General features: G+C 39.9%; 1 protein-coding gene across 4 annotated transcripts in view; it reads left to right on the top strand.

The window, feature by feature from the left end:
* The window catches only part of SBF2 (SET binding factor 2), a 217,628-nt gene that overhangs the window by 171,637 nt on the left and 29,758 nt on the right, over nucleotides 1-16,233 (top strand). For all 4 annotated transcript variants that reach the window (XM_035119334.2, XM_035119296.2, XM_035119305.2 and 1 more), the window contains 9 exons: nucleotides 1,773-1,943; nucleotides 6,470-6,732; nucleotides 6,824-6,996; nucleotides 7,271-7,344; nucleotides 8,256-8,451; nucleotides 11,889-12,016; nucleotides 13,818-13,993; nucleotides 14,512-14,657; nucleotides 14,772-14,970. In XM_035119334.2, coding sequence (XP_034975225.1) covers nucleotides 1,773-1,943; nucleotides 6,470-6,732; nucleotides 6,824-6,996; nucleotides 7,271-7,344; nucleotides 8,256-8,451; nucleotides 11,889-12,016; nucleotides 13,818-13,993; nucleotides 14,512-14,657; nucleotides 14,772-14,970 — 1,526 coding nt within the window. The remainder of the gene's footprint in view (nucleotides 1-1,772; nucleotides 1,944-6,469; nucleotides 6,733-6,823; nucleotides 6,997-7,270; nucleotides 7,345-8,255; nucleotides 8,452-11,888; nucleotides 12,017-13,817; nucleotides 13,994-14,511; nucleotides 14,658-14,771; nucleotides 14,971-16,233) is intronic.

Raw genomic sequence — 16,233 nt, forward strand, 5'->3', positions numbered from 1 at the left:
AATATAGTCCAACCCCCTGCAATGCAGAAACCTTTTTTTTCTAAAGTTGGGCTCAAACCCACAGCCCTAAGATTAAGATCCTCATGCTCTACCAACCAAGCTAACTCCCATATCATCACCCAAGTCAGACTTGTCAACATAATCCCTGTCTGATCAGGACTGAAATTCGGTTTATTGTCTCTTTTATGCCCTTATATGAAGCCACACCAAAAAGCCAGCTGATAGGGGTACATTTAGGTTTTGTTGTAGGCTAGCACAGTGTTTCTCAACCGCTGTTCCGCGGCACACTAGTGTGCCGCGAGACGCTGGCTGGTGTGCCGCGACGTGCGGCGACGAGAAGGGCATTTTGCATTGTCACGTGCCTGGCGGCCGCCAATAACCAACACTAACCCGCCGGAAAGGAAGCCGGCCGGGTCACGACGCGGGGCGAGCGCAGCTCTCAACAGCCACCACCACGGGAGGGTGGTTTTAGACAAACTTAAAGAAGCTGGCTGGATGAGCTCAACCTGAAACTTGCTGAGCAAAGGATTGTGCTGGCAGAGAAATCAGCAGCTTGTGAAGCCTTATTACAGGAGATTGCAACCAACACAGCAATTGGCAAGTGTTTCTTACAGTCATAATTATATAGTCAATATAGGGCGGCACAGAGTTAATTTTTTTAACTTTTTTAATGGTGGTGTGCCTCGTGATTTTTTTCATGGAACAAGTGTGCCTTGGCCCAAAAAAGGTTGAGAAACACTGGGCTAGCAGAGGTAAGATCAGGTGAGTACAGGACTAATGGAGAAGCATGGATATTATTTTTTACAGGCAGATCTGTTAGGCAGAGTTCAGCACTGATCTTTCAGTTGTTGAGACAGTCAGCGCCACTATTTTATTAGGCTGCCTTAACAGAGAAATGGCATGTAGTTTCCACAGAAATCTATTGCCATCTGCTGGCTGCAGTTTGGTTGCACTGAATAACAATGCTAATGAAACACCTGTAAGCTAATTCAGAAAGGCTGGATCAAAATAGAAATCAGGGAAACTTCTAGAATAATTTGGAATTTAGGATTGTTTTGGGATGGATTGTAATGTTGTATGACTTTGTATATGATTGAACAACAGATCCAAATATGCAATGCAATGCATCTGATTTCAGTAACCCTAAAAGCTAATACTCATTTTGTAAAATAAATATGGAAGGAATGCAATGTTGCAATGTAGGTGGAGTATCTGAAGTTTCAACAAGTACATTAAATGGGGCGGGGGGGCAGAGCCATCTCTGCATTATTTACAGGACCTTTGAAAAGACATTTGCTCTGATAAAAAATAAACACTGTGTACTGTATTGAAAATACTAATTTATGTACCTTGTAGACCTGCTTCAGACTCTTTGAAAAGCTACTCTCTACACACAAATTACAGTGCAAATTTCGGAGTTCAGTCTTAGGTAAAAATAGAGCAAATGTAGCAACCAAGCTTACATATTCCACTATCTCATTGTTCTCACTTTTGGATCTTGCACCTCTATGTCTCTTGGTGCAACATTCAGACTCAAGAATGAGCCTTCTGTAAGATTTTGTCTTCAGATAAACAGAATTATTAGTGAGTTGCCCACTAGTTTACTCAACACGAATGTATAGGAGAGAATATATTCATGATTATTATATGTATACATACATCATTAGGATTAGTTGTCTATCTTATTAATGATTTTTATTGCCACAGCAGTTGAATACATTGTTGTTCCTACTCTTGAAAATCAATCTGATGACTCATCATTGTGCTTTCAGAAACTAGCTCCTGGAGTCAGTCAGTTTGTTTACACCTGTGTTCAAGATCATCCAATATGGGCTAACCAGCAGTTCTGGGAAACAAACTTTTACAGTGATGTGGAAAATCAAATTCGTTCACTCTATCTTTCAGCTAAGGAAGACAATCATCCACAACACTTAAAGCAGAAAGTAAGTAAAACAATAATATAGAAATTTTAATGAGTAAAGAAATAAGCTAAACTAAATCTGTGTTGAAGTCAGTTGGCATTTAGTTAAGGAAAATGTGTGATATTGTACAGTTTGTTGGGCCTTCTTCAGTTAATATGCCAGGGAAGGGGTGTGTTCCTAAATACTGGAATTACTTCCTAAATCTTTTGGTACTAGTTGTAATGAACTTGTTAATAATGTGGACAAGATTTAAGATGTTTTATATATAAAGCAACACAAATATCCATGATAATTCATTAAAACTCACAACTTTAAGAAATGTTTGCTTTCCTTTAGAATAGTTGAGTATATTATCTTAATATGCTCACAGTCCTAACATGCATTACTACATGTTTTTCTAGCTCTGGCAGCACTCTGTTTCTTCTGCTTCAAATCAGACAGCATTCCCAGACAAAACTTTAGCCTTCTCTTAAGAATGCCCCCCCCCATCAGAAATGGATAGTAGATGTTGTGAATATTGGTGCCAAAGGAAACCTAAAATGCAGATTTTCCACCCTGGTGCATAAACACAATTTCCAAAATAATTCTTTCCCTCAATAGCAGTAATGAATAACTGTGTATGAGTTTAGCTGCACAAGTCTTGGCGCTTACTTTGTATTGGAACCCAAAGGCTAATTCAGCTGTCATGTCTTATCTAATTCCACATTAACTTTTGTTCGGGACCATTATATCATGCAATATAATACTGTAGATTTTGTACCAGGAGCATCTAAAAGTTCCTTCAGAGGCACACGGCACTCATGAAAAATAAAAATTCTGGTCCTGAGCACAAGCCAAAGATTTTCCCCTACCAGAGGTCTTTCCAGAGGTCTTTGTGTGAACATGTATGATATCCGATACATACTTATAGAATTGTAGAGTTGGAAGGGACCCCAAGGGTCATCTAGTCCAACCCTCTGCAACGCAGGAATCCTGCCCACAGACATCCCTGGGTGGGCTTAAGCCAGTGTTTTTCAACCACTGTTCCGCGGCACACTAGTGTGCCGCGAGATGTTGCCTGGTGTGCCGTGGGAGAATTACTTTATATATAGTCAATATAGGCACAGAGTTAATTTTTTTAACATTTTCTAATGGTGGTGTGCCTCGTGATTTTTTTCATGAAACAAGTGTGCCTTTGCCCAAAAAAGGTTGATCTTCTTGTTAACATCCAGACACACTGACCCATTGCACCACACTACATTGACTACTTGTCAGACTTACCAAGAAGCTTCACAACTGAACACATCCAAGATGTGTACTGGATTGCTCAAGTTACAAAAAAAAGCACACTCCTTCCACCCACTTTGTTACATGCTTCTTAAGAGCACATATGTAGAAAACTAATATGAAAATCAGCCCTTTGCTTGTGGCTTTTACACTTACTTCAGCCACAGATAAAGTAAGTTTTCCTTCTCCCTTTCATTGACTTACTTTGAAGTCTTATTTCCAGTGCAGAGCTGAAAAGGTATGTCAGTGCTGCAGCCTAAACTGGCTCCCATTTTGTGTTGCTTTGTACAATGTGCCATCATTATATGTTATGTGGCTCTCTTTCTCTCCTTTCATTTTCTAACTTTTTTTTCCTTCCTTTTGGGGGCTCATATTTGAAATTGGGCAGATCAAAAATATGAAGCTGCATGACTCACTCTGGAAATAAACTTTCTGCTTGTGTGCCTCCAGGGTTGTCTTTAAACAAAGATATACAGATTAGGCAAGATAGCTGGTGTCACTAATATTATTGCACCTGTACTGCAGGTATTACAGGGATTATGCAGGATGTGTGTGTGGTTATAATGACTTAAGCTGGGGTGGATATTGAGCTACATTTGAACCAGTGTGCCGTAATGGTTAGAGTGTTGGACTATGACCTGTGAGACAAGGGTTTGAATCCCTACTCAGCCATGAAGCTTACTGGGTGATCTTGGGCCAGTCACTATCTCTTAGCCTAGCCTACCTCCCAGGGTTGTTGTGAGAATGAAACAGGGATGAGAACCATGTACACAACCTTGAGCTCCTTGGAAGAAAAAGGTAGTACATAAATGAAATAAGTAAGTAAGTAAAGTATAGGCATGTCCTAATTGTCCTGTTATAAAAGGAACAGGTGGCAAAACCAGTAAAATGCCAGGAACATGGCAATTCGAGACAAAGTAATAGAAGAAGGCACTCTGCCATCTTATTGTGTCAATAATATTCCTCTAAATTAGATGGACTATCAGACATGAAGGAAAAGCCATGAACGGGAAAGTTGCTACCAGTATATAGGGGAGCAATAGAGAACAGTGGTAGCAAAACTGGGAAATAGAACAGGGGTCACCAAACTTTTTCAGCAGGGGGCCGGTCCACTGTCGCTCAGACCTTGTGGGGGGGCGGACTATATTTGGGGGGGGGGTATGAACGAATTCCTATGCCCCACAAATAACCCAGAGATGCATTTTAAATAAAAGGACACATTCCACTCATGTAAGAACACCAGGCAGGCCACACAAATAACCCAGAGATGCATCTATATATAAAAAAAATGTTCACGATGCATGCGCGGAGGTAACACCCTTGCTCCGTAACCGCTGTACCAAATTGCATCAATTTAGGGCACAGCGATCCATGCCCATCTGGGAGGGATCTGGTATAATTTTCCCCCAAAAAACCACACCTTTCATACCTAAAATAATGATTAAACACAAAAAGTGGCGCCCCTATTAGACGTCACCAGCAAAAGTGTGACACCCCTATTAGACGTCACCAGCAAAAGATCTGAAGACTCCAACAACATCCAATAGAAAGGCAGATCACACGCTGACAGTTCCTTTTCCAAGGGTGGGGGCCAATGAATGAAGATACAGGGCGGAGGCCTCGGCTCGCATTAACATACTAGGCCAAGCCAAGGCCTACAGATTAGGCCTCAGCTCTACTTTACAGCCTACAGACTAGGCCTCGGCACCACTTTACAAACAAGGCCGAGTGGAGCCCTGGGTGGGAGGGGGGAGGAGCCCGAATAGGTCATGGGTTGAGCCAGGGTGGGGGGAGTCACAGGGATGACCCGGGGGAGGGGGGGACTCATGGGTCGCGACAGGATGGCAGGAATCACAGGGATGAGACACAAAGGGGGGGGAGAAAACACACATAGTGCAGGGGGGACGTACACATCCTCCCCCTTTCCTGGGAAACTAGGACCCGGGCCAGCTAGTTTTAAATAAAAGGACACATTCTACTCATGTAAAAACATGCTGATTCCCGGACCATCTGCGGGCCGGATTTAGAAGGCGATTGGGCTGCATCCGGCCCCCGGGCCTTAGTTTGGGGGACCCCTGAAATAGAAGCAGTTGTAACACATATGCACACTTGAAGCTTTTCCTCATATTCTTCAGAAGTCTAAAAGGCTGATCATACAATTGTAGGTTCCTGCTGCTTTTTCCTAATAAAATGAGGTTATGTGAAAACAGTTGCCAGTCACCTTTGCCCTAATTTCTTTAGGCTACAATATGTTGTGTCTACGTGCCATCCACTTCGTTTACAGAGAACGACTGTTATTTTTGAAATCTGGCATGTGAAAACATGAAATTTTTTCAGTGCTATAAACTATAGCTACACGTGGCTCAGTGACTCAAGCACTACAGAAGATTGGACAGTATCATCTGTGCCAGGCAGTTAGTTGAATGCCAGGCAGTTAGTTCTTGAGCCAATTCATATTCACTGTGAGAACGAGCCAAGAGTTTGCAAGCAGAATGAAATCCTAATGTATATATTAGCTTGTAAAACTGCAATGAGGAACAAACAAAAACAAGTAAACCCACCAACAAGCAGATTAAACTGATGCTGTGTTGAAAGGGCTATAAGTGAATTAGACTTGCCTTCAATATGGCTCCATGTTGTGCATTCCTATTTCTATGGATTCTGTGGGTATGTCAGAAATGGTTCTTTAAATTTTAAGACCAGCCATGGCCCCTGTGCTTGCACAAGGATCTAATTTCAGATGTAATGGAAAGTATAAGATGGGCACAGCATTTGGAAACTGAATGTTTTTTGCAGGCAGATCCAGGTTTTGCCCCACCCCTGAGCAATGTAGATGCAAAAAGCAAAGTGCATCTTAAGACATCAACCAGTAGAGAAGCCTTTCTATAATGTTCTGCTGTCTCTTAGTATCCAGTAGCACAACTTGAGGGCAGGACGTGGATGGAGGCATAATTCCCCATGAGCAAGAAAACTACAACTTCAGTACCAAATCAGCTGACCTCCCTGCATTGTGGTTCATGAATTGTTATTCTTTGCAGTGTTTTGTCTTCATAGCTGCCAAGTTTTCCCTTTTCTCGCGAGGAAGCCTATTCAGCATAAGGGAAAATCCCTTTAAAAAAGGGATAACTTGGCAGCTATGTTTGTCTTCTGTTTGGTTCTTCAGCAAAGGTTCTCTTCCCCTCATTATAGTTGATAGGCAGCCTTTGTCCCCATTCCAAAAGAACAGAAATAATTTAAAGCTACAGTATAATATACTACTGTCTAACCATTTTCTCCCCTAGGAGAAGAATTCTGATGCCCAGGCCCAAGAAAAGACTGCCATGGACTTGGCTGCTGAGCAGATGCGTCTGTGGCCAACACTTAGTAAAGAGACTCAACAGCAACTAGTACAAAGTGAAGAAAGTATGGTTTTCAGTCAGGCAATTCATTTTGCTAACCTCATGGTATACCTGCTGGTGCCACTGGACACCAGTAAAAACAAACTCCTAAGAACTTCAGCAACGGGAGACTGGGAGAGTGGAAGCAATAGCATTGTCACAAATAGGTGTGTAATCGGGACAACCACATTATTTTCAAATAGAGTGGTTTTTATTTTGCTCCAATGTAGATTTAACTGATTGGAATTACTTTTGTAGCATTGCAGGCAGTGTTGCTGAGAGTTATGATACTGAAAGTGGTTTTGAGGATTCTGAGAACAATGACATTGCCAATGCTGTCATACGCTTCATTACTAGGTTCATAGACAAGGTTTGTACAGAAAGTGGAGTTACACAGGATCACATCAGGAGTCTTCATTGTATGATACCAGGTATGAAGAGCTTTGCTGAAGTCTTGAAATATTTTGAGAGGGAGATATTTTGCACTGTCTGAGAGAAGATATTTTTGAAAAGAGCTTCTTTGTGTGTGTTATTTTCAGTTGACAATAAGGGTTTGCACTTCTAATTTTAGTCTGTCAGTGTCCACATAATCATGTGAGAGCCCTATTTTGGGCTTTCTGAAAGCAGTTTTTAGAAGGGTAGAATTATTTTAGTTTGTTTTCTTCTTGCTATGTTTTGCTCATTTGCGGTGGTGTTTGCTCCCAGGAATTGTAGCAATGCACATTGAGACTCTGGAGGCTGTTCATCGAGAAAGTAGAAGGTTGCCACCAATTCAGAAGGCAAGTATTTTGGACTGTGTTTACCCTCTTTACATTTTAGGTATATGGCAAGTTTGGTCATGGGGGGGCGCGTTAAATTGAGGAGATATTTGGAACATTTAAAAGGATGCTGAAAAATATGAAAAATTCAACAAATAAGCAGCTTGGCTATAGTTTTGTGAAATATGAACTAGAGAAAAAGGATCAGCCAAACCTCTGAATCAAAATAAGCTGCTGTTGCATGTCCATTGTTGATTTAAGATCTATTCTTTATCGACCCACTCCCTTTCCCAAAGTCAAACAGCATCTAAGCAAATAATGCTTTCCCTTTTGGACTGAAGAGGCAGAAATTCTAACCCAGACCCTTGGAACCTGTGCCCCTCCTGCGTTGTTGAACTGCAACTCCCATCACTCCCCGACCATTGGCTATGCTAAGTAGGCAATGTTGGGAGTTGGGAATCCAACAACATCTGGAGAACCAGAGATTCCCCACCCCTGCTCCAACCTATCTTTGTCATTTTTCTAAAAAGACGGAACTTATTTTACTCAGTTCTTACTCTTATCCTAGCTGAGATCCAGTCTGCCTGGTAAGCACAGTGGCAGAGGGATGTTTCTGACCATGAATGGTGATAAGAGATCTGAAAGAGTGCAGGAAAGCCCTAGGGAGACCAGATAAGTGACTATCTACCCAGCTGGCACACCTTATCCCTTCTATAAATGCTAACAATGTGATTGTTAGTATAGTATAGTGGTTAGTGTGTTGGACTAGGGCTCTTTGTTAAGTTTCTTTTCTACAAAATACACCCATTTTTACAATAACCTGTCTTTTACAAACTAGCTGTAATTCCAGCTCAATCCTTTTTAGTTTGACACCTGTAGTGTACTATGTGTTACACAATTTGTATATATATAAATCTTGTCTTTGGGCTCAGCCCAAGATTCTACGACCAGCTTTGCTACCAGGGGAAGAGTTTGTGTGTGAAGGTCTCCGTGTGCTTCTGGATCCTGATGGCCGAGAGGAGGCAACTGGAGGATTGCTTGGAGGCCCTCACATTCTCCCTGCAGAAGGAGCTTTGTTCCTTACTACGTACAGAGTTATTTTTAAAGGCACACCTCATGATCAACTAGGTATGGTCTTCTTTATGAATGTCAAAATAACTTTTTACTTCAGAACACATTTGAAGCTAACCCGCAGTCCATTTAAGTCACTTAAAACAAATGTGCCAGAATAGGATCAGTAGCTATAATTCAACCTTTTGGTCAGTGTAAATTTCTGTAATCTGCATATCTAATAAAATAACAAATTATTATCATTGTTCTCGTAAGCCTTATTCATGTGTTCAAAAGAACATGTAAGGGCTTAAACTGGGGTGAACATACGTGTCAGGTGCACTCACTGCAGCCCAACTTATCACATGGTCTAGATCTGAAGGGGGACATTTAGGCACATTCAGCAGGACACATTTACAAGCCTTCCTGTGATTGTATTATCTGCCGTATGCACTTAAAAGCCCCCTTCAAACCCTCCTGCTGAACTTGGAAAGACTTAGGGTGGAGTGGGGACACTCGGCACATGGAGGGAACTTGGAGGCAGCATGCACAAGCCTGCTTCTCAGTTTAAGTCCTCCTTTCTTTTGAATGCATGGATAGGACTGTGATATGATAGGCTTCATAAAAAGTTTTATTGAACTGTCTGGAGCATAGATATAAAGACAGGCCTAGGCAAACTTGGCCCTCCAGATGTTTAAGGACTACATCATCCCTAGCTAACACGACCAGTAGTCAGGGATGATGGGAATTATAATCTCAAAACATCTGGAGGGCCAAGTTTGCCTCTGCATGCATAAAGACATACCGGTATATGTGGAGCATAGGCATGGATGGATGGATAGATGTGCTTATATCTGACATCCCCAAACTGCGGCCCTCCAGATGTTTGGGCCTACAACTCCCATGATCCCTAGCTAACAGGACCAGTGGTCAGGGATGATGGGAATTGTAGTCCAAAACATCTGGAGGGCCAAAGTTTGGGGGTGCCTGGCTTTTTATGAACAAACAAAAAATGTGATCCAGGAGATCAGTCAGAAGCTATTTCCATGTCCTCAGCTGTTAATTATGCATTTCTGGACTTGGAAGTGATGTACTGTAGTCATATCCTTCATTCTCATGCTCATACTGTGGCCTAGATTGCATGTCACAGTAGAGCATGTACAGCATGCATAATCTGTGTTATCTGGGCTAATCCAGACCTCCTAGACCTCTCCTCCTCCCTTGCACCTAGAAATGGAATTAGGCAGCATTTCTCAGGTTTTCATAGCATGTGAACCAGAGATTATTGTTTATAGCAAACACGTCAATTTCAAAACATGCCAACTTCAAACTTTGGGCTATGAATCAGACTTTTTAGTCCTTTGTTCACAAGCAGTGACAATCTGAGATTAAGTGCAAGTAAATGCTGTTGAGGTCGGCCTGCCAGGAGCCAAAGGCTTGCTTGGGCTCATTCCAGCTGATGCACATTATGCTAAACTATGGTATAGTGTGACATGTGAAGGTCCTGGTTATAGGTTAGAGCTATCTTCATTATACTCAGAATAGACCCATTGAAATTAATGGACCTAAATTAATCATGTTCATTATTTTAATGGATCTACTCTGAGTAGGACAAACATGTTAAAAAGACAAGAGCAACTACTCAGGGATTACCTGGATCACTCACATCAATAAAAGTAGATGGATGGATAGATAGATAGATAGATAGATAGATAGATAGATAGATAGATGGTTGGATGGTGGCAGATATGCACAAATTTTATGGAAACTTCATCTTGTGCAGGCAGAAATATTGAGTACATGGCCTTTATTATCATTGGCTACTAGCACAGTAGCTATGTTCTGCTCTGCTGTTAGAGGCAGTAAGTCTCTAAATTCCAGTTCCTGGGAATTAAAAGTGGGGAGAGTGCTGTTATACTCATGCCCATAGGCATCTAGTTGGCCACTGTGAGATCAGTTAGCTGGACTAGATGTGGCCATTGGCCTCATCTAGCAGGCCCTGCTTGTGTTCTTATATACAGGATCTAGAAGTTGGTGTTACATGTTTAAACTGAGAAAGTTGTCAATCAGTGTTTTTTGCTTGCATTTGTAGCAGTTCTAAGTTAAGTTCTGAATTACAGTTCATTTATCATATGCCTGGCTAGTTCTGTGGTTTTTATGTGGCAGTGTTTATCTAGTTTGACATGAGTGTAAGTTAAATTAGTGAAATTAGTGAACTGATTTATGCAACAACTCTTTCAGTAATTTGAATCTATATAATCCTTCACTTTATTAAAAGAGCAGAAATTAATAAAAGTACAGTATTTTAAAATGTCATGAGAACAAATGCTATCTTGGGCTGATGAAAAAATAGCATTTATTTAACAATTATCTTATTTGTTTGGTGAAAATTGTAACTGTAGCTTTTTGAGGATAAGAATTCTACTTTGAAATCTCTGTGGGTTACATAAAAATAAATCAGTGTGTTCCAATTAATTCTACAGGCTGCAGAAAATAGATATGTAGTAGGAGCAATGCATCAAATATTTTGTCATTTGATGCATCACTTCTTTAGTGCACACGTATTTATTGGGATAATGCATACATTCAAAATAACAGACTTAGTTTTCATTACCATAGTGGTGGCTTGAACCTAAGACTTATGACACTAGCCAACAAATGCCAGGTTGAGGGTCAGCAACTTTTGTATCAGCAGCAGGTGACAAATCTGATATTATACTGACTTTGCATAATTGATATGACAGTGATACACTAGATATGCCATTTATAATGTTTGGAATTCATGTATAAAAGTGTTGTCAGATGTTAACACTTTAATATAAATGGCTCTTTCCACACAACCAAAAGTGCCCCACGAAACAAATTTTCCCTTTTGTTGTAAAACTGTAAACTTTAGAGCTATGCTTGCCATCCCATCATGTACAACTTTTCTAAATTCATCTTTCTCATGAAGATAGCCAAGTTGCTGAAATTGCAATTGAGCGATCTCAATTAAGCAATCCTAAACACACTTTTCTTGAGTGTAAGCTTCACTAAACACAGTAGGACTTATTTACTTACGTGCTGAATATCTGTCATAATACATTTTAATGTGTTGTCGTTTAGTCGTGACCCCATGGACCTACATTTTAATGTGACCTACATTTTAATGTAGTCTGGTGTAACTGAAGGAATAGATGTTACAAGGCATCATGTTGGTTTGTTTGTTTTTTAATGTTAATGTCAATGAAATAAATCAATTGATTCAGTTTGGTCAGATGACTAAGGAAGTACATGTTCCTTTTTTTGGAACTGATAGGCCCTTTAGCATGTCCTTCATGAAATGAGCTCAATATTTTGATAGACGTTCCAGCTTTGATTATGGCTTTGAGTTTGATGCATCTTTCTTGCATCTGTGTAAGATTGATTGTACATATTGAGTAGGGTATGTAAAATATGAACAGCTCTGATAACTTGAACCGTAACGCAGTGCTCCTCTGATATTCCCACTAACATTCTCCCACTAATATTCTTAGTGGGAGAACAAACTGTTATTCGGAGCGTTCCCATTGCCTCAATAACTAAGGAGAAGAAAATTACCATCCAGAACCAGCTTCAACAAAGCATGCAGGAAGGGCTACAAATTACCTCTGCTGTGTTTCAGGTAAAATAAAGTTGTTTAAAGTTTATAGTTGGTTGTTGTTTTTTAACACTCTTACTTCCTTTTGCATGTTATATTCACAAATATCACCAATTCCAAAATAAATCAACTCTCATGTCCCTGAATTCATTCCACTAAGAAAGTCTGCATACAAAGGCCACAATCAAGCACAATTTTTTTTAAAAATGGAGGCAGCCGTTGTTGTTGTTGTTGTTGTCATGTTTATTCTTTAAAATAAGCCCCGTTAGTTTAATGAAGGTTTTAAGGGTTTATTATTGTTAACTACCCTGGACATCTTGTATAGAAAGGTAGAGTATTAATTAATTAAACTGAAAAGAGTTTAAAAAAATGGAAACCATTACAACTATAATTATTTTTCCTAGGAGCATTCCTTTTAAGGGAAAAATAAGCAACTGATGTTGGCACCACAAAATACTCATTTTCCAGAAGAAAACTGGTGATGCTCAGAATTCTCCCACTGCAGCAAACAAATCACAAACCCAAAAACAAATAAAACACAGATACAAAAAAAGCAAGCACACTCCCCCCACAGCACCAGTGCAAGGCAGATATCTGAGGGCACCATGTTTGGTGACCCCGGGTCTAGGTACTCTAGGCAGGTGTGCCATGAACACTATTTTAATCTTTGTCACTCAATGCAGCTGCCTGAAATTTATGACAGAAATGTAGAGTAGGCTTTCTTAGCAAAGTCACGATCTGGACAATTTCTTGTGCAACATTGGATGTCATTTTCATAAATTAATACAGTGCCATCGCCTTCATTTAAAAATAGGTTGCTCGTGCCTTGTTCATAGTACAGTAGAGAACTCAAGCAAAATGCCCATCAAAGAGTAAAAGTATATATGGAATTGTATCCATAAACCTGGGCCATAGTTCTGTGGGGCCATGAGTTACTGTTCCTGACTTCTGCTTGCCCCATTTCAGTATTGCCTATTTATTTCCAGGCCTTTTAAGCATGGCAGTTTTTGCCTTCCCTTAGTATTGAAGCACCATGCAAATAGGCCAGGGGACACAGTGCCAGTCTCATATGCAGCTTCTGTAGGAAGGGGCATTTGGTAGGGTCCTGTTCCAGGTTCCCCAAACATACTCTATTATCCTCCACTCTGTCTTAGCTTTCTGATGGCATTTACTCTGCCCATATTTCCAAAGCATTTCAAGAGAAGATGGACAGGCTTGCAGACAGTGGGACAATATTATGGAAAATACTTTGTCATTTTGCCCAATTGTTGTGTCTGTTCAACATAAATGTGGCACTGATTAATCTTAATTGCTTTTCAAGCAAAATAGCATAGAAATCTTCTGCCTCATTTTAATGCTTGTATTTTCTTCTCTTTGTTATTCATGAGACAAACCAAAATAACACCTTCAACTTCTACCATTCCACATAGTCTTGTTTTTTTTTAAAAAAAATACATACAGTGTGTTGGAACAACAACAACAACTTTTTATTATTTATACCCCACCCATCCAGCTGGGTTTCCCCAGCCACTCTGGGTGGCTCCCAACAGATTAAAAACAGATTAAAACCTCCAACATTAAAAACTTCCCTATTACTCCAGTATGATTTTCTTTGATCTTAAACATTTTCTTTTGTCTTTTCTAATTTGTAAGCAATGCATTACAAAAATGATTTAATTAACCATAAAGTTTATATAAATTGCTTCATAAATCAGTAATAATATTTTATAATGATATTTCATAATATTTTAGAAACTTGGTTTTATATTTCTTATATTTTATTTTACCTTTTATTTTTAATTCATTGCATCTTTTTTATACATAGCTGATTAAGGTAGCTTTTGATGAAGAAGTGGGCCCTGAAGTTGTAGAGATATTTAAGAAACAGCTAATGAAGTTTCGCTACCCCCAGTCCATCTTTAGCACTTTTGCTTTTGCAGCTGGTCAGACTGCACCTCAGATAATCTTACCAAAGCAAAAAGAAAAGAACACTTCCTTTCGGTAAGGAATGGTCCCTTTTTGTATGTTTGCTTCTTTCTTTTAAATACTGTTCTACATTATTAGTTTCAAAGAGGGTTCTGCAGTAGAGTTGTATTTAAGAGGTTTTAAAATCACGCTTATAGAATGATTCAGTAAAGGAGATGCTGCAATATATGTGAGAATTCTAATGAAAATTGCATCATAATTATAATGTGCAACATTACGATCAATAAGGTGGGATTTTCTGTATTTCTTGCTCCCAAATCACCTCACCAAATCTTCCTGTTGGTGAGAGAGGGAACTGCATCATGAAAATATGCCTCTGATTATTTGTGAAGTACAAAGATTAGGAACATGCTGCAACAAAAAACCCTTTCATGTACAATATTCATTAGAAGGCATGGGATCACATCTATACTTTGTATATATTCCACACATTTCTCTAGTGGCTGTAGGAGAGGAAGTTTCTAGAAGGAATAATGTCCAGTTTTCCTCTTTCAACCACAATACAGCTATTTTGGTTCTTTTCTAAATTGTAGCACTCTTTCAAAAACAATTGTAAAAGGAGCAAAACGTGCAGGGAAGATGACAATTGGCCGACAGTACCTACTAAAGAAGAAAACGGGGACAATTGTAGAAGAAAGAGTGAATCGTCCTGGGTGGAATGAGGAGGATGATCTATCAGGTAAGAAGACTTTAGAGGGGCTTTTCTGTAAATATCTGAATTCAGCTAATGTATTGCACTCTACAGTGTGCTTGCTTCACTAAATATTAAGATAGTAAAACAATACAACTTTAGTTTCAGATGACAGTGAAATGCACACTAGTGCTACTTTGAAAGCATCAGAGAAATCAACTATGGAGCAGCTAGTGGAAAGAGCTTGTTTTAGAGATTATCAACGCTTGGGATTGGGAACTATCAGTAATAGCTCTTCTCGCTCAAAAACAGAGTACTTTCGAATAACGGCCTTGAACAGGATGTATTCTCTTTGCAGAAGGTGAGCCAGCTTTCTTGTTGTAATTATTAAAACCATGACCCATAAAATACATTCCAAATGGCATTGCGTTTTGACAAATATTACAAAGCCTTGTTTGTGGGAAATATTATTAATTCTAGAAGTGAAGGGTTGTAGCTCTTGCTTTGCCCTGGCATCTACAAGCAGGGCTGGCAAACACTCCTGTCAGTGTACACAATAGTTAGCTAGATGAAATAATAATCCAACACAGTATTTATTTTATTTTATTTTACATGCCATGACTTCTCCCTATTAGCCTTCAAGGTTCTTTTAGCCAAACTACACCTTCCCCTGATAACAATCTCTGGTTCTGAGCCCCAATCTCAGTGATTTGAGGTGGAACAAACTCCTAATGACTTCATATAAGTGCTGATTAGTATTGGAGACAAAATGGTGCACCATGGCACTCCGAAGTGTAAATACCAGAAAGCTGAAGAGCACTCACCCTATGCTAATCTCTGGACATGACCCTGTAAGGTGGAACAGAGCCACTATAACAAAGTGCCACCTATATCCATCCACAGAGTTGGTCCAGAAGGATACCAATACAAGCCTGAACCATGGCCTGAACCCAGAGTGGAATGGATCCAGATAATCAGTCTCATCCAATAATGTCTGCAGTTCTGCCACAATCCTCTCAATTATCCACCCCACCCCAATAAATATTTGCAACTGGGTAATAGTTGTTAACAATTGATTGGATCCAGTGCCTACTTTTTCAGTAGTGGCTGCACCATCATCTCCTTTAGGGTGGAAATCACTTCCACCATCATGCAACGAAGCATTGAGCACACCCTTGACCCATCCATTCAAGACCCCCCCCCCCCAGCAGAATTTCACCAGTCACAATGGGCAGCGATCCAGAGGGCACATAGTTGGACACAGCCCTGCAAGTACCTCATCTATATCATCAGGCTGTACAAGCTAAAATTGATCCCACAAACACTGGACACTTCAGCTGGAACTGAAACAGTTATTGTAGCAATTAAATTGCTCTCAAGTTGATTGACTTACTTGTCAAAATGATGAGCGAGAGGCTCATCCCCACCAATTAGCAAGACCAGATTCTGGATTCTCCTCAAAAAGCTGTTCTGCATGGAAGCAATATGCTTCTGCCCCTAAGAAAATGGAATTTGCAGGAAACAGAAATTGTGCCAATCCTGCAGGTAGCTAGTAAAAGCATTTGGTTTATCATTTGGTGTTTTCATTGTTGAATATAAAATGCTATTCTGCTATTTTATTTTA

The sequence above is a fragment of the Zootoca vivipara genome, chromosome 1 (assembly GCF_963506605.1).
Source record: "Zootoca vivipara chromosome 1, rZooViv1.1, whole genome shotgun sequence".
NCBI lineage: Eukaryota > Metazoa > Chordata > Lepidosauria > Squamata > Lacertidae > Zootoca > Zootoca vivipara.